The 24,500-nt window shown below is 34.3% G+C and overlaps 1 protein-coding gene across 1 annotated transcript; it reads left to right on the forward strand.

The window, feature by feature from the left end:
* The first annotated feature begins 13,310 nt into the window (after window positions 1-13,310).
* On the forward strand, window positions 13,311-17,013 carry LOC106662992 (uncharacterized histidine-rich protein DDB_G0274557-like). Its single transcript, XM_014387453.2, has 2 exons — window positions 13,311-13,388; window positions 16,510-17,013. The coding sequence occupies exons 1-2, from the start codon at window positions 13,377-13,379 to the stop codon at window positions 16,972-16,974; spliced, it is 477 nt and encodes a 158-aa protein (XP_014242939.1). The 5' UTR covers window positions 13,311-13,376; the 3' UTR covers window positions 16,975-17,013.
* The last annotated feature ends 7,487 nt before the right edge of the window (window positions 17,014-24,500 follow it).

Genomic DNA, 24,500 nt, shown 5'->3' on the forward strand with positions numbered 1-24,500 from the left:
GAAATAAATAACCTAAATCAAACCACATGTCTCTTGGACTAACCATGCCTAAAGAATAACGTTTTTAGAAAAAAAAAGTTTAAAAAATATCTAGAGGAAACCAAAATGTTTAGCTATTTTATATATAGAAAAAAACTTAAACCGAGGACAGGCGAGACAACTAGGTTTTCCTGAAGATGGGCAGAATAAAAGGAAAAACAGCACAAAACGATATGTGAAATAAATAACCTAAATAAAATGTCTCTTGGACTACCCTGTCTAAATATAATAAAAGTAATCTATAGACTTGGAATTCTACAAAAATATATAATAAATAAATATTTATAAAATTAATACTGTAGAACACATCTTCGCAGATTGTCGCACTTTGCAACCTTTTAGGCAAAACCTCAACCTTTCGAGTGATTTAAAGAAGTTACTAGGTCCCCAGTGGTTTCGCAAAGCGCTTTTCAGCTTTCCTAAATTTATTGGAATTTATAATTAGATGTAGGTTTTTTTCCCAATTTCTTATACATTTTGAATGTTTGCCTGCTAGTGTTTGAATGAGAGTTCTACGTGCAAGATTTCATTCTTTTTCAGGAATTTTTGAGGCTGCCGAAACGAAAAAAAGGATAAAGAAAATTGTGTTTTTGTTTTATTATCATTGATAAGTAGCATTATTGTATTTATAGTATTTGAATGGAATAATAAAAGGATAACGATGAGCCTATACTCATGTTGAGACTGTTGCTAGTCAGACTCCATTTTTTTAACGAGGGTTCGCAACAACAGAGGTCATATAAACCCTCAAGGTGCTTTTTTTCTTTTTTCCCTCAGGTTTTTTTTTTGTTTGTTTTTTTGTTAAAGCCCATTTCTAAGTATGTCGGGTTCGAATCCAGCGGTCCTGCATTCGAACCCGACATACTTAGAAATGGGCTTTTTTTTCACCTTGAGGGTTTATTTGACCTCTGATGTTGCGAACCCTCGTTAAAAAAATGGAGTCAGACTAGCAACAGTCTCAGCAAATATGTAAATATACATAGATATGTATAATCCCTCAGGGTGCCGGTGTTTTTGAAAAGCCCATTTGTAAGATTCGAACCCGGGACCTTTACCTTACAGTGATGAACGCCGTGTCAACGCCTAAACCGTTGCGACCACCGACACCCCTCTGATTCCATTATTATTATTATTGGCCATATAAGCCTATCAAAAATGCTTAAATTATGGAACGAAAATTCAAAATTCTAATTAAACAACAGGAATAAATTGTATGATTTAATTTTTTTCATACATTTGGCCTTCTAGATTAAGTATTTTAAGATAGAAGGTTTAAAGATTAGGGCTTGAAATGAGCTTAGCTGTTAAAACGTTCTTAAAAATTAACAATAATAATAATTTAATTAGAGTTTTTTGTCTTCCCACGATTTGTTAAAATTTAAAGATTTCAAATATTGGAAACACAAATAAAACAAAAAAAAGACTGTTTGACTATATTTCACTTCATCCAACGCTTCAAAGATGAATTTAATTTATTTTAATTTAAAAAAACGAAAAAATAAAAACAGAGAGCACACGTAAAAGTCCAGCAGGTGAAAGAATAGGATTCGTCCAAGAAGACTCGTACTTTTATGACAAAAATTGTATTAAAAATAAGATCATAAAAGGTTTGGGGTCCTCGTTAAATAAGAGATCCAAGGTTGCCTTCTGATATTTTACAACCAGATCTGCTTTTACCACCAGGTTTGACAACCCGTCGGCAAAAAGTGTTACCGCCGCTTCAAAGCCGGGTTCTTTTAATCACCCTTCGGAATGATTTGTCTCAAATATTCTTAAACAGTAATCCTGGCAGGTTGATTAATGTTTTTCGGAGGATTGAAAAGCAAGGTTGTATTTTTTCCCCGTTCCAGACCGATTCCGGTAGTGCTCGGTTAACTAATGCCTTAAACGGCTCCTAGGTTGGCAATCGGATATTTTTTATCCCATTTGCCTTTTGAAATGGAACGCGGAAAGTAATTAATCGTTGAAAAGTGTCCTTAATTAGTTTTTATTGGCTCTTTGTACGATTTGAAATTGGAAAAGGCGTTAACTATTCCATACGCCTCGTAATCAACCAACCGTGAGGAGGTGTTACGATCCGGATCGATTTGCGAAACACTTTAACGTAAATCGAAAGCGATTATTTTCTTCAAAAGGAAGATAAGGAAAGGCCACTCATACCAAATAACCGATTTTTCCTGTCTAAGGATGTAAAATAATCTTGTGAATCACGATATTTACTTTTGGCCTTTTCAAGCTGTTCGCAACTTCGTCAAACATAGCATGACAACATTTATTTTGATCGATTGTATTATGCTACCAAGAATGTTTTCTATAAGCCAAAAACAGACGTAAATTTTATCCTCAATCAAAATTAAACCCTAGCCTTAGAAGAAAAACAAATGTTTTGGCCAAATGACTATACAAAATTGAAGTTGGTTCACAAGATTTATTTTAAGTCCATTAGATTCGTAGTCCGATTGACCAAATAACTTTTTTTCGATTAATTAATTTTTCTGTAAGTTATTGGTTGAGATAAAAACAGAGCAGCGGCGTATTTAGCCGAAGGTCGTGGGTTCGAATCCCACTCGTGACACTGACTTTTTTATCTCAACCAATACCTTACATAAAGATTAATTAATTGAAAAATTTATTTTAAGGTTTTTCCATCATGGATATCAAAATAAAGGCAAAATGACATAAATAATAATCACCACGTTTAAAATATTTTGAAAGGGCCTCAAGGGTGAATTTTTAAACCTCTATTGTTTTATTTATACAGATAAAAACTTCTTTTATTAAAATGCATAACGTTTAATCAATTTTTCACTTAATCCACAATATAAATCCAGAAAACTCGTCAAATGTGGAAAAACTTCTAGCTTTGCAAACAATGACCGAAGTTCTTCAAGGATGAGTTCCAAAAGCTCAGATCTTCTTAATCCAACCCTTAATTATTCCATATGTCAATTCCCTTCTATTTTTGAAAAATCATTAATTATTCCTTTATTTAAATCAGTTCAGGTTCAAAATCTGATGTTAATAATTACAGACCCATTTGACTCAACTTTGGCCAACATCTCTCGCCTTAGAAGAAAAAGAAATGCTTTGGCCAAATGAATATACAAAATTTAAGTTGATTCGCCAGATTTATTTTAAGGTCTTTCCATCAGGTATATCAAAATAAAGTCAAAATAACATAAATAATAATCACCGCGTTAAAAAATTATAACCAAATATCAAAGTATAACGAGCCTGTTTTGAATATATGAAAGCGTCAAGGGTGAGTTTTTAAACCTCTATTGTTTTAAGTTTACTGATAAAAACTTCTCTTATTGAAATGCATAGCATTTACATCAATTTTTGGCTTAATCCCCAATTTAAATCTAGAAAAGTCGTCAAGTGTGGAAATATTTCTAGCTTTGCAAACAATGACCGAAGTTCTTCAAGGATGAGTTCCAAAAGCTCAGATTTTCATAATCCAACCCTTAATCATTCCATATGTCAATTCCCTTCCATTTAAAAAAATCATTAATCATCGCTTCATTTAAATCAAGTTCAAAATCTGATGTTAATAATTACAGACCCATTTCTTTGACTTAACTTGGGCTAAAATCTTGGAAAAATTGTTTAAAAATAGATTATTTGATTTTCTTAATGTTAATATCATTTCACCTAACCGATATGGTTTCAAGCCTGGTAATTCAACTGAACAGGCACTGTTTGATATTGTTAACAATATCAGCCGAAATTCGTGGGTTCGAATCCCGCTGTGACACTAACTTTTTCATTTCGACCAAAACCTTACATAAAAGGATTACTTAATTGAAAGAAGTAACTTGGTCAATAGACCACTAAATATAATGGATTGTTAACAATATTTGAAAATTACAAATAATTAAGGTTTTAAGTTGAGATGAAAAAAGTTAATGGCACGAGCGGGATTCGAACCCACGATCTTCGGCTAGATACGCCGCTGCTCTACCACTTGAGCTATCGTGACCTCGATCCACTCGGACATCAACTTCCTATCTCAACCCCACCTTTTGAGTTTTCCCTTCTTTTTGCCATTTTTCATTCATAGCTCAAGTGGTAGAGCAGCGGCGTATCTAGCCGAAGATCGTGGGTTCGAATCCCGCTCGTGACACTGACTTTTTCATTTCAACTTAAAACCTTAATTAAATGAAATATATTAATTGGTCAAGCGGACCACGAAATTAGTGAATTTATATATTTGAAAAGAATTTGATAAAGGTTGTCATGTCTTTTGAGAGCTTTCTAGATTTAAAAAAAGGCTTTTGACTCCGTCGATCATCGATTCTTATTTAAAAAAACTTAAATTAATAGGAATTATTGAGGTTCCACTTAAACTTATTGAGTCTTTCTTTTCAGAGGATCGATTAAAGATATTACTACTGTACAAATTCAAAGAATGTATTGTAAGCAAAAGACCCTTCCCTGTTCACTTTCCTATTACACTTGTAAAGATTCAGATTAATATTATCAGTGAACAGAAAAGGTTCCATCTCAAATTTTAAGTTGGTTTATAACTAATAAAGTTTTTGTAAAAAGACATTCAATTAGCTAACATACGTAATTGGCGCAGTTGGTAGGACATCGGAAAAGTATTCAAAAGAACATTGACCAACCGTGTCTACGATGAATTTGCGGAATCGGACCTGATGAGCATGATAAAATTTAGTTGCCATAAGGACAACCTGAACGACAAGCACATACTTCTTTCTGGTAATCCATCGAACTGTACATACACTCGTCGTAACCTACAATCGACTTGGATACCTGAGCTCAACCAGTATTTGGCTGTATTTCATAATCTAGTAGTGTAAGCCGCCAGGATGGGACTACATTAAAACGGCTAAAAGGAGTATTTTTACTGAACATCAACGGCATTAAAGTGGTCTACAGGAACAGAGAATTGTACCACTCTTCCAAAACTTCTGGGCGTCCGGAAATTATTAGTAACGTTAAGCTCGTACTAAGCATGAATCAACAGCCAAAATTCTCATTTAACATTTAAAAATTGGGATTAGAGGAGCTGAAACTCAATCATGTTTCGCCAATCATCAGGACTTCCTATATTTCAACGTCTATGAGCATATGGACCATGCCAGTCTACTGATGGTCATAGCCTCAGCTTATGGAGTCTTCATGGTATCGCCAGCGGAGACAACCCTTAGCCATTGCAACCCCGATCAATCACCCATCCCCGGGAGCTTTATATGAGCATGGAGGAGTTACGCCTGCACAACCCATAACATTTATAACTTTTTGACAAAAAATGCAGAATATGTAAAAATTTCTAACAAGCATGAAAAAGCAGAGTACGACAAGGGTAAGTCACCTCTGGTGATCGTAGAGTATGCCATTCACCATGTATTCAATTATGCCTATTGCAAAATTTTGCAAATTATTAGAAAACGTAAACGCAGAAAATGTCTCATGGTGCGGACATAGGTCCAACTGGAGCGGTGTCAAGGGTACGCCTTAAAACATCGTCCCCGTTCAAATTCTACACATCTCTCGGTCGAAAGTCTTTCAGAATATTGCCGAGCAATTCACTCGGAAGGTCAACCCCTGACTTTTAAGAGAACGAGCCTCCAGAAGGCGTGTCTTCCAAGTCCAGTTTGGTAGCTCCCGGTTTGCCAATTCGCCCTCGTTTCCGCGGGCGTTATCTGCTCAACGTTGCGCAACGTTATAACACGGGATTTATTATCCTCGACGGCCCTTTCCACTTTCGAACATCGGCTTTTAATTTTTACAACAGTTTATGAATTATTAATTCAAGCTTTGACCCGAGTAACTAGCTCACAAGATTTTTTTTTATTAAATTGCTGATTAAATGCTCTGTGTTACCAAACATTAATAGAAACATGTATCTTAATTTTATAACTTATAGCATGCTTCACACATGGTAATTTGTTTTATAATAATTGCATACATTAACTGAAGATTCATTAGCTTTTTTTAAGTCACCTTCTCTCGGCATTGAATTCTCTTCTAGAAACTGGACGCCCCGTGGCTTGTGAGTTTGATGAACTGTCACGGGATCGAACAAAACATCCGGTCCGCCCATTGTCGCTGGTTAGCCTTCAGATGTTCACAAACGATCCGTATTGTGTTCAAAAAATCACTTTAGAAACAAGCCTCTGAGGTTGGTGCTTGTTTTTCAAAACTTCGAGTGTACAGGATGAACCGACAAAAAGAAAAGAAGATTAAAAAGTGTTTCGAATTACTTTTAATATTCCTGAGTTCCTTTCCTCATTTTCCTTGAAAGAAAAAGTGAGAGTGGTTTTGGTGGAGCAAGAGGAACGAGTAATGAATGAAAACATAAATAATGTCGCCAGATGAGGCCTGAAGAGACAGAAAGAGTTTATTTTAAAACAGACATTGTATTTAATTCTTTATTTTTACAGGACTGTTGTAGAAGGAAAAACATTAACGTATCGTGTCCAGCCAGATAATTGAATAAGATAAATCCTGCATTTTTTATTTATAAGCTGGACCAACGTTTTTCCCTTGGTATTCTCTTTTTTCTTCTTTTGCTGAAAAACAAGATATCACCGGTTTATGCAAATCCGATTTTTATTAACAGTTATCGGCTGTGAATCGGGACGTGTTCTTCTGTTGAGGTATGTTGAAAAAAGGTCAAGATCTTCCGTCGGTAGCTCACCTTCTTGGATTTTCCAATTTAGTTCTTATTTCTTTCTTTTTCTTAAACGGCTCCTCCCTTCGTTTCTCACTCGTCGAGGGGGACTTGACTCGAGACCTTTGAGGCCGGGCGATTCTCCCACGGTTCATCTCGGGGGTTATGTAACTTCGGCAGTGAACTTGAACCGAAAAAAAAAACGCCAAGTCAACCAAGTAGAGGTACTTAGCGTGTAAATTCTTTTTGTTTCTATCAAACAAACTCACACTTTCAATCTCACACTGTCTCGTTTTATGAATGTAATAAGCTTTTTTTAATTATTTCCCTTTTTTTATTTCACTTTTCTCTTTACTTTGACACTTGACTCTTTCTCTCTCCTTTTTTCTCTTTATCTCTCTATTTCTCTATGTGTAACCCCTTCTACTTTCCTTCTATTTGTCATTTTTCACTTTTCTCCCTTTTTTCTCTCCCTCTCTCCCCCCTTTCTTTCCCTTTCCTTTGCCTTTCTTTTCATTTTTATTTTACGTTCTATATTTTAAAATATCTTCTTTTCGGTATCTAATTGTTTCTCGTTTTTATTTTTTCACCATTATCTATCTCGGTTCTCTCCCTCGTTCTCTGTTTTTGTTTCTTTTTTCTTTAATTTTTACTTTCTATTTCTGTTTCATTAGCTCACTCTCGTTCAACTTTTTCTGTATGTTTTTTATTGTTTTTGTTTTTGCAACTCTCCCTCCCTCTCTCTCTCTCTCTCTCTCTCTATCTCTCTCTCTCTCTCTCTCTCTCTCTCTCTCTCTCTCTCTCTTCCTCTTTCTCTTTCTCTTTTTTTTCTCTCTCTCTCCCTTTTTCTTTCTGCATTTCTCCATAATTGTAAGAGAGTTTGTTGCCTCAAATTTGAGATTTTTTAATAAAATGATATTCATCCCCCCCCTCTCACTCACTCTTTCTCACCTTCTCTCTGATGAAATGTAATAATATATATTATTGTATTTATAAAATATATTCTAAATAACTATTCTGTAGTATATATTCTCTAAATAACTATAATAATATGAAAAATTAAAAACTAATTGGTTAATTAATTTAAAGACATGTCTATCAAAAAATTATTGCTGAAGTTTATATTTTTTATCTTTCCTTTTTCTTTTTATTGTTATTCAATGTTTTTTACATAAATAAATACATATTATATTATAACTTTACAAGCCAAAAATTTGAGATTTTGTAAATAAAATTATATTTATTCTCTTTTTCGCTCTCTCTCCCTCCCCCTCTCTCTGTTAAAATATAATAATATTTATTATTGTATTTATAAAATATGTTCTAAATAACTATTCTGTAGTATATATTCTCTAAATAACTATAATAATATGAAAAATTAAAAACTAATTGGTTAATTAATTTAAAGACATGTCTATTAAAAAAATTATTGCTGAAGTTTATATTTTTTATCTTTCCTTTTTCTTTTTATTGTTATTCAATGTTTTTTACATAAATAAATACATATTATATTATAACTTTACAAGCCAAAAATTTGAGATTTTGTAAATAAAATTATATTTATTCTCTTTTTCGCTCTCTCTCCCTCCCTTTCTCTCTGGTAAAATATAATAATATTTATTATTGTATTTACATAATATGCTCTAAATAACTATTCTCAAGTTATATTTTCTAAATAACTAAAATAATATGGAAAATTAAAAACTAATTGGCTAATTAATTTAAAGGCATGACTATCAAAAATTATTGCTAAAGTTTATATTGTTTTCTTTACTTTTTCTTTTTACTGTTATTCAATGTTTTTTACGTAAATAAATACATATTGGCTTATAACTTTACAAGCCAAAAAATATGAGAATTGATTTTTTAAATAACACACTCACACACACACACACACACACACACACACACACACACTCTCTCTCTCTCTCTCTCTCTCTCTCTCTCTCTCTCTCTCTCTCTCTCTCTCTCTCTTTGATAAAATATAATAATATACATTATTGTATTTACACAATAATATATATTATATTAATCTCTAAATAACTATTCTCTAGTATATATTTTCTAAATAACTAAAATAATATGTAAAATTAAAAACAATTGATTAATTATTTTAAAAACATCAATCTATCTATCTATTTCTCTTCTTTTCTTTCTCTCACTCTTTGTTTTTCTATTTTTTTTTTAATCTCCCTACTCTGTATTACTACTGTGTACTATATATTAACGTACATGTATAATGTAAATGTTAATCTATTACTGAATGATTTTCTCGTATTTTGGAGATTTTTTTCTTAAAACAATTGCAATTAAAAATAACGATAAAAATACATACATAAAACTGGAAATAACAACAAAATACGAGTGTCCGTTATTTTTGTCTTTTAACTGAATATCGAACAGAATCATATAAAATGCCACGCCTTCGGTCTGAAATGTCAGCGCTGTAATGAATCGGTATGCCATCCTGTTTGTTTCCACCTTAAATGTCATTAAGAATATGATATTCGAAGAGTCGTAAATCACGGATAAACAGCCAGCGCGGACCCTTATTTATGAACACATGGAAAGCCATGTACGAACCTTGAAATAACTGACAGAGCCAATAGATAACCGCGCATTTACAGCCTTATGGTATTAATCTTGAACAAAAAGAAAGACTTCAGCATTTTCATGAATAGGAATTTTAAAAACTTCTAAATTTACGAAACTACTCCAACATGAAAATTTCTTCTGTACAATTTTCTCGTTGTGTTTTAACAATTCCACATCATATTATTATAATGATAGATATACAAACATGTCGAGAGTAGTAACATAATGTTTATTACATGTAATATGTCATGTTTGTTTCCTGGTAATTTATCTTCATAAAATAATCAACCATGTTGTCTAATAATATTATTTATTATTTCTGTATAACTTGCTCTATTTGAATTAATTATTATGTGTTCAATTTAGTTATTTTTAAATTGGTTCCTACTATGCTATATAAATTAATGTTTAGCCTTGTTCATTAACGATATTTATTATATGTGCTACTTATGTGATCTTTCTTGGTATTTTTTTTTTGCCTATAGGATGATTAATTGTTAAACTTGTCGTTCATGGGCATTATTATATGTATAAACATTTATTTATTTTTTTTTTTTTTAGTTTCTTTTCCTTCATCAACTTACATTTCCGCCTTCGTTTCCTTTATTTAATGTGTAAATATTTATAAATTAATATTTATAAATATTACACTGAGAGAAAGAAAACACCGTAGCTCTTTTCTGTCAAAATAACTGTTTGTTACTTCAAATTAACCGTTCTCAAGTTCAAATAAAAAATTTTTAAAATTTCGATTTAACCTTTGTTATGTTCCAAAAAGCCTTTGCTATTTCAAAAAGCCCTTTCTTTAAAGCATTAAATATAATAATAATTTAGGAGATGGTATGAAATGTAAGCGCGTGAAGTAAAATTCCTGTATATCTCCTAATTTTTCTAGAATATAAAATAATTGCGCTCTTGAAAGACCCATAATATACCATAAAAATTAATTACTAATAAAGTTCTAAAAATTAAGAAAAATTTAAACAAAATTAATTTCTAAAGCTTTAAAGATAGGGTTAATTTAAAATTTAAAAAGTTTAATTTGTTGTTCAAAAGGGTAAATTTGGCGTAAAATAATTACACATTTAATTTTATATAAGTTTTAATTTAATTGTAATTAATTTTAATGTGGTCTTCGAAACGCCTAAATATTTTATATTTTTAAAAAAATCGCAAATATACCGGAATTTGACTTTATATGCTTATATTACAAGCCATCTCCAAATTTTTTAACGCTTTAAATAAAGGGTTAATTTAAAATTTAAAAATATTTAGAGGTTCGCAACAGCAGAGGTTATATATATTTNACCCACGATCTTCGGCTAGATACGCCGCTGCTCTACCACTTGAGCTATCGTGACCTCGATCCACTCGGACACCAACTTCCCATCTCAACCGCACCTTTTGAATTTCCCTCCTTTTTGCCATTTTTCAAATGTCGTGTAATCTATTTGATTCTCGGCGACAAATGAAATGGTCACGGAGAGCTTTAGTGAAGTATACTTCATTTTAAACTTATTAAATTCACTAGTTTCGTGGTCCGCTTGACCAATTAATGGCGTATCAAGCCAAAGATCGAGGGTTCGAATCCCGCTCGTGCCATTGACTTTTTTATCTCAACTGAAAACCTTAATTAATCGTAATTATTTGCATAGTCTTTCTGAAAGCAATAATTTGAATAAATAACAAATGTTTTATATTTAAAAAAATCGCAAATATAGGCATTTTAATTTTCATGCTTATATTTCATGCCATCTCCTAAGTTTTCTAAAGTTTTAAAGAAATGGTTAATATGAAATCTAAAAAGGGTTAATTTGAAGTGAAAAAGGTCTAATTTGAAATTTAAAAAAGTTTATCTGTAGGTAAAAATATTTTAGTTTGACAGGAAAAAATTGATATTAATATCACTTATTTATCAATTTTTTTAACATGCATGAGCACATAATACAGATGCACATACGCCCGTGTACATAAACATACACTAACATAAATGGCTCGGTTGATTCCTTTCAGGATTTTCTTAACTGTCAGTATTATTGATTTTCACTTCTTTGGGTTAAAGTGCCTGTTGAATAATTATTATTTTATCTCGTTTCTCCATAGGAAATAATTATTATATGTACTTTTTTTTGACAGGGGCATCCGACAGCTTGGTCATTTCAGCCCCGAGCACTAACAAAGTACCCGTACACACTCTATACACAATCACACCAATAAATACATTCATATGGATATATATATATATTTATTTATTTATATATATATATATATATCCATCGCACTTGGTAGATGGAGTACTTGATATTCCTCCATCCACCTTTTCCCTATAATAAACCAATCTAGATTGGGGTGGATGGGGTATTTTTATAAACTTTCCGCCATCAGCCCAAGTCAACCACACAACCTGAGAGGCGATGGAGAAACTACTTCGCCATCATCCCCTACCCATTCACACCTATAAATACATTCACTCATACAAGACACACAAACACAAAACACATAACTTTACTTCTATATACAATAAAAAATTCCCAATTCCTTTAAAAAGCGAAATACTGGATCCTGAAAATCGCTGCTATGTCCGAGAACCCTGTTTAAATCTGGCGGCATGCCTACTCGCGCTCTGCAGGGAGCCAAGGCACGACACGCTTCCACATCGAGCAACCTTTCTCTGCATAACGGACACCTGCGGGGGGATTGGCCCACTAGTAAGGCTATGTGTCAACCGCGTATGTCCTATTCTTAATCCTGAAAGAACTACTCCTTATGTACTATTTATCGCGTGAATTTTGTATTTATCTTTCTTATTATATGTATTTATTTACCTTGATATCTATTGATATCATTTTACTTTATGTACTAAAATGTTGTGTTGTATAATTTGATTCTTTTGTTGTTGTTTGTAAATAAATTCTTCTGTGTTAATTGTACTTATGTAATTGTGTATTATGTATTATACACATTATATTTCGTGGTCCGACTGACCAAATAACTTCTTTCAATTAATTAATTTTTTCAGTTTTATAGTAAATTAATACAGGTTATGTTTTAAAGTTAGTTTAAATCTATGAGGTTTCGTGGTCTGATTGACCAAATAAATTCTAGCCGAAGATCGTGAGTTCGAATCCCGCTCGTGACACTGTCTTTTTTATCTCAACCAATACCTTACATAAAAATTAATTATGTATATATGAATTATGTCTGATCACTTTTGAGGTCATGTGTTGCCAGCTGAATAATTTTTCAAATTCTCAGTGGTCAAATTCTTTTGTGATAAATGATTAATTGCGAACATCCATTGATGCATTGACTATTTGATTTTTATTATTTTTTTTTTGTTGTATTGCAAATTAAATTTTTTGTCTATTGGAAATATTTAATGCATGTATAGTTTGTTTTTTCTACTTATTTATGTAAAATCCTGTTAAAATAAATATATCTGGTATTATTTTCAAACTCTTTATAGTATTTTTTTTGTCAGTAAGATCGATGTTCTTGAACCTTGATTTTTTTTGTTGTAGTTGTAAACCGCAGGCTGAAATAATCGTCAGTCTGAAGGAGCAAGGTCGTGGTCGACTGTGTCATGCTGCAGAACATTTTTGCTTATTACCAAAGCCCTACTTACGATGAATTGTTTCAGATATTACCCAACGATTTTTAAAATATTAACTTTCATCGTGAGTCAGATGGAAATTTTTTTTGTTTTTATTTCGTAAAGATTTTACGAATGCGTACCGCCGAGTCGTTAATTGGTGAGAAACGATTTTTCGGCTCATGAGAACTTATCTAATATCCAGACAACTCAAAGCGTGTGAAACTCCCGATACACTTTCAAGTTTCCTCCTTTTTTGAGGATTTCCAAATTAAGAAAATATTCCTTCAAATTTGATTTTCTTGTGGTGGAATTTCTGATATTCGGGTTTTGGCAATTTGTTCAAACAATGTACGAAGAAAAACCCGGCGTTATGAAATTTTTATTTCAGTCATTATATTTGTCACTGCTCATTTATTAAGGATGCCGAGAGGAAATCGTGCCATCTCCGTTTTGTGCTTTTATTCTTTAAAAGGGAGAGTTTTCACTTTCGGTCTGGCAGACGCGATGAAGTGGCTGGTAAGTGAACGCTTTGACTTTTATTTTATTTAATCCTTCGCTTCTTTTCCCGTCGAGGAATTTCATAGGTCCCGGGCAAAACTAGTTGGGATATGAACATCCAACCGGATTTTTTTTTTTTTTTTTTACCTTTTAGTGTATAACTGACCTCCAGTTGTACCCGGATTCTGGACCGGTTTTTGGTTTTATTAGACGTGGAATTGACACATATTGTAGAATATTTTCCACGAATTTTTTTTCTCTCTGGAAATTAGAATTCCAGCGGAAATTTTGAAATATAATGGGAATTTTTGTGTAAATCTGGGACATTTTTGGCTATAAAAACACTTTTTTACACTCAATATTTAGCACGTGACCAATTCAATCGCTAAAAATTCAAACTTGTTTATATTTTCTAATAGTATTAAAAAATAATAACCAAAAAAACTTTAACTTGCATTTTATTGTCATGATTTGAGTACATAAGATGTAACAGATTCATGTAACTCTGAAATTTATAAACACAAACAGACGCAGGGAGTGAAAGGGTCGAGATAGGGTGATTATGAAAAAGTGGGAGAGCTTGTTTTATATTTTACTTTTAATTTTTTATTATTTTTTATTTTTATTTTTATTTTGCACGTTCTTAATATTCATAACTTGCCCATTAAAATGCACTTATACAAAATAATTAATACAAGTAATATGTTGTTAAATTATTTTAAATTTTTTACTTTGATTGCTCATGTTTGAACATAAATATAAGGCAAATATATAACATAATATAAGGGTTTTCAAAGAAATCTTCTAATCTAAAAAAAGGCTTTTCATAGAAGGTTTTTTATAGGAACATAAAAATAGTTTGTTTTTTTCAGTGGTTTTAATATAAAAATGGTTGTTGCCTAAGGTTTAATCTGTCAACTAAGGTTGTTTACATAAACTTTTTATAAAAATATTTTTTTCAGTGGTTTTAACTTAAAAATGATTGTTGCCTGAGGTTTAATCTTTCAACTAAGGTTTTGTACTTAAACTTTTTATTAAAACAATTTTTCAGTGGTTTTAACTTATAAATAATTGTTGCCTGAGTTTAATTTTCCAACTATGGTTTTTACATAAACTTTTTTTTTAAATGGTTGTTTTTTTTTCAGTGGTTTTAACTTATAAATAATTGTTGCCTGAGGTTTATCTGACAACTATGGTTTTTTACATAAACTTTTTATAATTTTTTTTCAGTGGTTTTAACTTATAAATAATTGTTGCCTGAGGTTTGTCTGACAACTATGGTTTTTTACATAAACTTTTTATAAATTTTTTTCTCAGTGGTTTTAACTTGAAAATAATTGTTGCCTGAGGTTTAATTTTTCAACTAAGGTTTTTTACTTAAACTTTTTATTAAAAAAAATTTTCAGTGGTTTTAACTTATAAATTATTGTTGCCTGAGGTTTAATCTTCCAACTAAGGTTTTTACCTAAACTTTTTATAAAAATCGGTTTTTTTCAGTGGTTTTAACTTATAAATAAGTGTAGCCTGAGGTTTTAGCCTTCAAATAAAGTTTTTATATAAACTTTTTATAAAAAAAATTTTTCAGTGGTTTTAACTTGTAAATGATTATTGCCTGAGGTTTAATCTTTCCACTGAGGTTTTTTACGTAAACTTTTTATAAAAATAGTTTTTTTTTTCAGTGGTGTTAACTTAAAATTGATTTTTGCCCAAGTTTTAAGCATAAATCTAAGGTATGCAAATAAAAATTTTAGTCCAAAAACAGTTTTCCATTGAATTTTGCCAAAAAAGAATTGTTGTCTGAGGTTGAAACGGACAACTAAGGCTTTGCAAATAAATGTTTTAGCCAAAAATATGTTCTACGTTAAATTTTCCTAAAGATAATTTTTCCAGAGGGTTAAGCTTAAATCTAAAGTTTTGAAAATAATTATTTTATCCTACAACAAGATTTCCCATTGATTTTTATCTAAAAAGGATTGTTGCCTGAAGTTTAAGCCTAAACCTAAGAATCCTCGAATAAATATTTAATCCCCCCAAAAAAAAGGTTTTCGTTGGTCCTTACCTACAAATGATTGTTGAGGTTGAAACCTTGAAATAAGCATTTACAAATAAATGTTTTAGCCTAAGAAAAGGGTTTATATAGGCTTTTGCATAAAAAGAATCGTTCCATGAGATTTAAGCCATGTTAACGGTTACAAAAACTATTTCGCCTAAAAAAAGTTTTTCCATTGATTTTTACCTAAAAGAATTTTTTCCTAACGTTTTGTAATCAATTTTTTAGGCTAATCTATTTAGCATAAAAACAGTTTTATGCTGGATTGTGTTTAAAAAGAATTGTTTCCTGAGATATAAGCCTAGAACTGAGGTTTTGCAAAGAAATATTTTAGTTTAAAACAGGGTTTTGCAAGGGCTTAAAAATAATTTTTGTGTGAAGTTTAAGCCAAGAATAAAAGCTTTGTAAATATATATTTTAGTTTAAAAAAGTATTTGCAAACGTCTTTGTTTAAAAAGAATTGTTGCCTGAGGTATAAGCCTAAATAGGTAATTCCAAGTAAAAAAGGAAGCATAAAAATTCTTTTTACAAAAAATAATTTTTCCTTGAGGTTTCAACCAAAATTTAAGGCTTTTCAAATAAATGTTTTAGCTTGCAAAAAGATTTTCGATTGATTTTTGCCTAATCAATGTTCTCAGGAGGGTTTAATCTTCAACTAAGGATTTGCGAATAACTTTCGGCATAAAAAAAAATTTTTACGCGAATTTTAGTATAAAACATAGGTTTTAAATGAGGTTTTGCGCACATAGGTTATTTTTTTGTCAAAATTAAGTTATTTCGGTACCGTTTGCTCAAAAGTTTTTTTTTGGGGGGGGGGGCACTATACACGAGTTTCATTCAAAAACGAAGAATTTGCCACTAACTCAAAAATAACGATTTTGGAAGTATTCTCGTCTGACAAGAAAGCTTTAAATGAGTTTAAAATACCAATTAGCTTTCAGTATGAAAACTGAATTATATACTTCATAAATTATATTTTTACAATTTCACAAAAAAACTACCTATTGAAGGATAAATAACAATAACAATAATATAAATTTATGATAATATAGTTTTTGTCCATTAATAAATATTTTATTTTGATTTCAGGTAGTTCTTTTTTGCTATCTGGCCTGCTCCAGGGGGACATTTCTGCTTCCGTTACTACTGTACAATTTGATTAATCCAAGACAACCTGCGATGACCCATAAGCCCGAACCGCCTCATTACGACTTCGTCAAAGTTTACGACCACTTCGATCACCATGGAGACCATCACGACGATCACCACGGTCACCATGGAGACCATCACGATGATCATCACGACCACCATTTAGACCATCACGACGATCACCACGGTCACCATGGAGACCATCACGACGATCACCATGACCACCATGTAGACCATCACGACGACTACCACGATCACCATCACTACAAAGTTGTCAAACTGGAACCTCCCAAAATAAAAGTCATACCCGGCCTGGTGAAGATCTCCGATCCGGTCGTCAAAGTCAAAGTCAAAGTGACAAAAGAAAAAGACTACGAAGACCATACTGATAAGTACGACTATTGATTTCCATTATTGAAACAAAATAATAAATATTTAAACCTATTTTTTATTATTGTATTATTTAGAAAAATGTATGTAATGACCTGATCCTCTCTCTCTCTCTCTCTCTCTCTCTCTCTCTCTCTCTCTCTCTCTCTCTCTCTCTCTCTCTNCTCTCTCTCTCTCTCTCCCGCACTTTCTCTCCTCTCTCTCACTCTCTCTCTCTCTCTCTCTTTTCTTCCCTCCCTTTCTCTCTCTCTCCTCTCTCTCTCACTCTCTCTCCCTCTCTCTCCCCCTCTCTCTCCCGCACTTTCTCTCCCTCTCGCCATTTCTCTCCTCTCTCTCTCTCTCTCTCTCTCTCTCTCTCTCTCTCTCTCTCTCTCTCCCCCCCCCAATTGATACCAGCAACTGGAGGAGTTCCCCTTGAGCGCAGCAGCTGTACAGCTTATTGTGCTTTATCCCTGACTCCATTTTTGGGGTTCGCAACACGAGTGTGAATTTGAGCCCCCGGTGTACTTCCACCGAAGAAACTCATTTTTGAAGAGGGTTGGGACCAAATTCAGGGTCCCTGAGATCTAATCCCGCCCCTTCTTGAGCGATTTATATATTTATTCGTCGAATTTCATAAATTAATATAATATTTATGTTTGTAATACAAATTCGAAGGCAAAATTTTCTTTTTACATTTTCAACAACAGTTCCTCGGATTAAGAACAGCTGTTTCACGGCTCAAATGGCTCTGCATTCCTGTTGGAAGAACTACACGGCTTTCTAGCTATACAGAGGGATGACGCAACGCTCTAAGAATCGGCAGTTTACACGAGTTATTTTTTTTTTTCTATATATAATGGCCGTGAATATCTTTTAATTTAAAATGAAAACGCCTATTTAGAAAGTTTCAATAAAAGAAAAATTCCAACACAAGATTAATCCTGCGATCCTTAACAAAGAAGAGTGATGCCGGCACAAATCTTAGGGTTTTTATAATACACGAAGAAGTTTGAACAAGGCAAGTGGTTAAAAATTTAGACAGGTTTAACTGCTTCTCATTTAGTACTGATTATTCCTTAGTCCATTAATTCTGACAAATTGCGAACCCAATGCACATTACTCTTCTAAAGGTCACTCCTACTAGAGGTCTTTGCCTACTGCTAATGTTACAGTCTAAAAGGGTTTTTACGTTGATTTTCGCCTAAAAGCAATTACGGAACGTTCCATCAGGTATGCGGCTTTTGCCATCGGAGTTCCCTACGAAATTCTGCGAGAAATCTTCGAGAAACTGGATTCTACCATAGAAGGCCCGGTTCTGGACGCCCGAAGTTAGCAGAACCAGAGGATGAGCGTTTTTTGGCTTTCAGAATTTTACGAAACCGGCACCTTAAGCCGGGAACACACTTACCCGATGCTACGCTATGTGACGCTACCGATGCTACCCGACGCCTTGCCACGTTTTGGTGGGGTGTGCACATCTATCCGACGCAAGCACACGTCGCGTACAGTCACAATAATCACAATCGCAACGCATCTTTTGTTCTTAATGCACTATTTTGAGCAAAACCTTGTAATAAATTGTTAGTTAAATTTTATGAGCACAACCATCTAATAAATTGTTTGTTAAACTTAATTGTTTTAAATAAAGTTACTCCTAACCATCGTAATTAAACAATGTTTATAAAAACTTATGCTTTTTTAATCTCGTTTAATTTGGTTTATATTAAAATAACATGTTGTAATTAATATAACGACAAAATTACATGTACTTAGTTTGAAATAAACTACAAAAAATAACACACTTACCCGATGCTACGCTATGTGACGCTACCGATGCTACCCGACGCCTTGCCACGTTTTGGTGGGGTGTGCACATCTATCCGACGCAAGCACACGTCGCGTACAGTCACAATAATCACAATCGCAACGCATCTTTTGTTCTTAATGCACTATTTTGAGCAAAACCTTGTAATAAATTGTTAGTTAAATTCATTATATTAAAAAATCGTATTCAGGTGTTTTGATTAATTTTCTACCAAACCATTAAAATTAATTTTTTAAATAAAAACTAATTAATTTTTAATCACAGTTAATTTGGTTTATATTAAAATAAGTATGTTGTAATTAATATAACGAGAATAATACATGTAGTTTGAATAAAAATATGAGTGTCCAGTTCTTTTGTCTTCAACTGTACTCGATGCGACCCGACGAAAATCTGGACAGTGGCATAGCATCGGGTAGATGTGCACGGGGGTATGCAACCTTATGGAAAATCGGAGTCGGGTAGCATCGGGTAAGTGTGTTCCTGGCTTTACTGTTGTTCACGCGATTCAACAGCTCCAGGAAATTCCAGATGTCCAAATTTCTGAACGCATTGCTCGAAGAAGATTAAATCAGTTCGGGCTGATGGCTTTTCGCCCCGTAAGAGAACCAGAATGGACCAGAACACACAGAGATCACAGCCAAAGGTCTTTGGATGATTAGTCTGCTGTAATTTTTACAGATGAGTGTAGATTTGCTCTATGATATCCAGATGGGCGTGAAAGAAAGGCGAAATGAAAAGTACGAAGTCAGTAATTTTTCCCAGAGCTTTTCAATGTAGCTCAGCTTTTAATGGAAAGTCGTATAAAGTTGGTTTTTGTTCTTTGACGGATACTCGCTATGTGGATGAAATTTTGGAACAGGATGCGTGGCATATCCTCGATGAAATCAGCGACGATCCTATTCTAATGTACGACAATGCCCGTCCGCATATCGCTCGCATAGTACAAACGTACAGCATAACATCAGGGTCTTAGCCTGATCCCATTTATGCGATAACCTCGAAAGTTTAAGGCTTCAGCCTAGAAGTAAGGCTTGAAATATTAAAAAAAATTGTTGCCCGAGCCTAAAGCTTAAATTTAAGGTTTTACAAATAAATTGAGTGGAGCATTAAATTTGTTCAAAAGGGTAATTTCTCCGAGGTTTAAGCGTAAAACTTGGGATTGCAAATTGTTTTAGCTAAAAGGTATTTAAATTGCATTAATTACTACATTAGTGGTCATAATTTTCATCTAAACCAAAAACCTTAGATAAAAGGAATAATTAATTGGATATTTACAGTGTTTTTCCGTATCTGAGATTTAAATCTACATTTTATAATTTTTCAATGTATTGATTATGCAGTTGCTTAAGATTAAAAAAAAGTTTATATATGTTGTTTTAGTTAAATTATAAATACTAGAGATAAGGTCTTGTTTGAGATGAAAAAGTTAGTGTTTTCAAACGAGCGGTAATAAAATGGTCGATAGGACGCCGAAATGTTGCATTGTATACGGTGCGAGAATTTGTGGTATAATTTAACTTTATCAATATTCAAGCTTATGTGTATTTATGTTTTATTATTATCATTGTAAATATATTCGTTAGAGTTCGTGGTCCGATTGACCGAATAACTTTTTTCAATTAATTAATCTTTATGCAAAGTATTCGTTGGGATAAAAAAGTCAGTGTGACGAGCGGGATTCGAACCCTTGACCCTCGGCTCAATACGCCGCTGTTCTAACCAATCTCAACCAAAAACCTTTCGAATTTCCCGTCTTTTTGTCATTTTTCATCAAGACCTTGTATAAAAAGAATAATTAATTGAAATAATTAATATGGTCAACTAGACCACTAAACATAAATGGTCTAGAGATAAGATTTAGCCTTCGTTTACTACCAAACCGCAGGCCTTCAAAGTAATACTTACAGATATCTTCTTAAGAGTACAAGGTTCCAGAACTGTTGCAATTTTATAATAAAGAGAAGATTTTACTTTGTTTTTGTTTAAAAATAAGTTTAAACTCAGGTTATTTTGATATTTCACTTTTGGTTGGATTATTGTTACTCCTTTTTAATTAAATCATTGATCAATATGGGTATGATATTCTTTTTTCTTTTTTTTTATAACTATAGTCTTTATCACTGTTTATCTGTCTTAATCACTCGTTTTATAAGCTCGGATGGCAATTATTTTGCCTTTGAGCAACCAAATTTGGCCAGGAGACAGCCGGGCCAATGAAGAGATGGCATCGTGAGTCGTCCGGCTTTAACAGCATAAATTGAATTGAACTTTACATTTTAGTCCAAATAAATATTTGATTTAGCGTTATCGAAGACATTTAAGGGCAGTTTGATTTATCGAATCTGTCGTGTAATTTGCGACCTCGTGACTCCCAATGTAGACGCCTACTGAAACGGATTGGGCAACTTTACGAGCCGCGATTTTGTGAATTATACAGGCAAAAGTGAAACTGAGCGAGATCCTGACCTTTAGAAGACTAAGGACTTGGGTTTAACAATATTGGCCAGGATTGATGAACCAAAGGATCATCGGTATAGATTAAGCCGATACTGTTCGAAAACTTCAACTTCAATCAATTTATATATTTATATTTTAGAAAGGAGAGCAAAGCAGGTTTAAATCAACTAAAACGCTTCGGGATAATTTTCCTACCTTTTTATATTTTGGCTTTATCATTGGGTTTTTAATGAAAATTCAAAGTCTCAATTAAGTGTTGTGTTTCATGCAGTTTATACAACATAAAAGTTTGAACTGAACGTCTAATCAACCCTCCATGTTCTTTTATTTGTTACATTACAATCTTCAAGTAAGTATCATGTGGCAATGAGTAAGGTAATATATACAGAATTTACAAAATTAAAAGCAGTAGAAAAAGTACCCATTAGTTATTCAGAAATCGTGAGATGCGGTCTGGTGTGATGCAGGTTTCAGAAAAACATTTTCTTTATCGTGCCAACGTTTCGATCTTTATTGAGATCATCTTCAGGGCTCAAAGTGTTTGTCTTCTGTGTAATTGTGCCATGCTTGCGTGTCGTGTTGAGAGTGCCCGGCAGAATTACACAGAAGACAAACACTTTGAGCCCTGAAGATGATCTCAATAAAGATCGAAACGTTGGCACGATAAAGAAAATGTTTTTCTGAAACCTACATCACACCAGACCGCATCTCACGATTTCTGAATAATTATCGATTAACAGTCACTAATCACCACACATTTATACCCATTGGTATTACTTCAATGATAGACCATACGATACACATGGCTCCAAGGGCCATGTCGCTCCCGAGTACTCGACGTCACAAGACTAGAGGATCTTTAGCGTCCGCACCTGGCCTCTTCGGCCTTATCGGACGTTTCGATTCTCAAGATGAGAGCTGTCGCACCTCTGCATACAACGGAATGGTGTTACCGCCGCAGCATTGGTGTAGAGGGCCCCAGCCCCTAAGGGTCAAGAGAACCTCGCTCTCCGCTTGTCCACTCCTAATGATCGGGCCCGCATTGTGCATCGGGTCGTATGCCGCGCGCAAAGGGCTAACAAGCCGAAATTCATCAGCCTGTTCTCCCGCGCACTCCCTAGATAGAGAAGGCCACTCTATCTCCCAGAGGATAGGGGCTTCCCTAGCGTAGAAACTACCGGATCCGCCCCGGTCGCGGTTTTGTTTTAAGTGGAATTGCTAACCACCCCCTAGAAGAGCACCGCCTTCGGTAAAACCTCCTGTCGAGCTAAGCCTACACCTGCTTTGCGCATTCGAGGGACGCCGTAGGCTCAGCCTAGGTGGTCCGATCCTTCGCTTCTCCAAGGGTACCACGACGGTCATACGCACAACAATGCAAAGGAGACTCGAGTCAGAGAAACCGATTCACTACCCGTTTCCATCCGCTTAATCACGCATTCGAGGGACTATTCAGCATAATCATCGCGTCCTCAACGCCTATACGCTGTCGTCCGGTCCGCCGTATCCCTTGAGGCCGGGTGTATTACGATGGCAAGCTTCTCACACAAGTAGAAGACAGCCTTTGTCTAATTTCCCCTCCAGGGGCGTCACCACGCACCACCACGAAACCATTCCCAGTGTAACTTTGGGCTGATTTTGAAACATTTAAGTTACCCCGTGGTACAGAGGCCATACACCCTCTCCCGTCTATGCAGACAGGATCTGGTGCACTGGCCCTCGAGTGACTCTACTAAGGCACCATCATTTGGTACACAGATGGATCTAGAATACAAGAATGTACAGGGGTAGGGGAGTATTCGGTCCTGGAACCAAATACTAAGAACCAATGGGAAAGGACACCAGTATCGTCTAAGCTGAGGTCTATGCAATCGAGAGATATACTCAATTCAACTTGAATTAAGGGTACAAAAACAAGAACATAGCTATCAGGTCAGATACCCAAGCAGTCATCAAAGCACTAAGCTCAAACATTAGTTCAAAGATGGTGTTGAACTGCAAAACCAAATTAAACATATCAGGTACGCAGAACAGTCAGCTTCTGCTGAGTCCCAGGACATTATGGGAGTACAAGGCAACGAGAAAGCGGACACTCCTGCAAGAAAAGGAGCTGCTATACTGCTTCCCTAAGACAAGAACCCTTCTGTGGCATAGGAACCCACTCTATCAATGAATACCTCAGACAAAAGGATAAAAAGAAAATGAGCAAAGAATTGAATTCACTCATTGGACACAAACAATCCAAGAACTTCCTAACAAAGGTACGAAAGAAATAATAGTATGTATCAAAGGAAGAAGGAAAAAGCTGTGAATCATAACAGGATTGTTAACAGGACACTGCAAACTAAATTGACATTTAAAGAAGATTGGTATAACCTAATACGGCACATGCAGATTCTGAAAAGAAGCAGAGGAGCACCAACACAAACCAACCTGTGGTGCCCGCAGGAGGAAGTGTTTTGGGACGTTCAATGACCGTAGAAGAACTTCAACCACTAAAACCGCGCCTCATAATCTAGTTCCTTGATGAACTAGGACTCACCTGTGCTATAGGCACAGAACAGGGTGTACTCTAGCTCTTAAAGGGCGCGGTATATTCACCCCGGCTAATACATCTACATGTACTCCAATCATACTGAAGTATTGTCTGTTTAATTGATACTTGTGTCATTATCACTTTCACTATCATCACCATGACATCCTCGGTGATCACGCGCAATTGTCTCTTCAGCCGGCGAGGAGGGTTCGAGGGGATTCATCGGGATGCGAGGTTTCTGAAATACTGATTTACGGTGTTGGGAGGGTTATGTGAAATTTGCTGTAACGGAAACGGATTTCAACTTGAACGAAAGGATGTATGTTTTGTTAGGTTCGGTACATAAAACGGAGCATCTGGTATTTTTCGTAGGATTAAGGACGGGGCAGTTTGAATGTGGTGGTGTTGAATTGGTCTCAAACCTTCATTTCTAGTCCGTAAGTTCATACCGGCTTAACTATGGTGTTGTAAAGCAGCCTTTTATTTTTGAGAGGTAAATTAGAATGTTTGTCAAGAAGTCGTGCAAGAGATCTACATCGTGTCATAACCGCCTGACGTTTCGGTCGTGAGGATTCTACATCAGGCGTTTGTCGATGTACAGTCCGAGTACCGTACCTTCTCCGCAGTTGGGAGGGGAATATTATTTAAAAAAACAAGGGGGAGGTCTTTTTACGGAGAGTGTAGGTAATGCGTCTGTGTTAAATTTTATCCTTTTCTTTTTACACCAAGACTCTAGGAGTG

Source organism: Cimex lectularius, unplaced genomic scaffold (genome assembly GCF_000648675.2).
Source record: "Cimex lectularius strain Harlan isolate CLEC.00 unplaced genomic scaffold, Clec_2.1 scaffold131, whole genome shotgun sequence".
NCBI classification, from domain to species: domain Eukaryota; kingdom Metazoa; phylum Arthropoda; class Insecta; order Hemiptera; family Cimicidae; genus Cimex; species Cimex lectularius.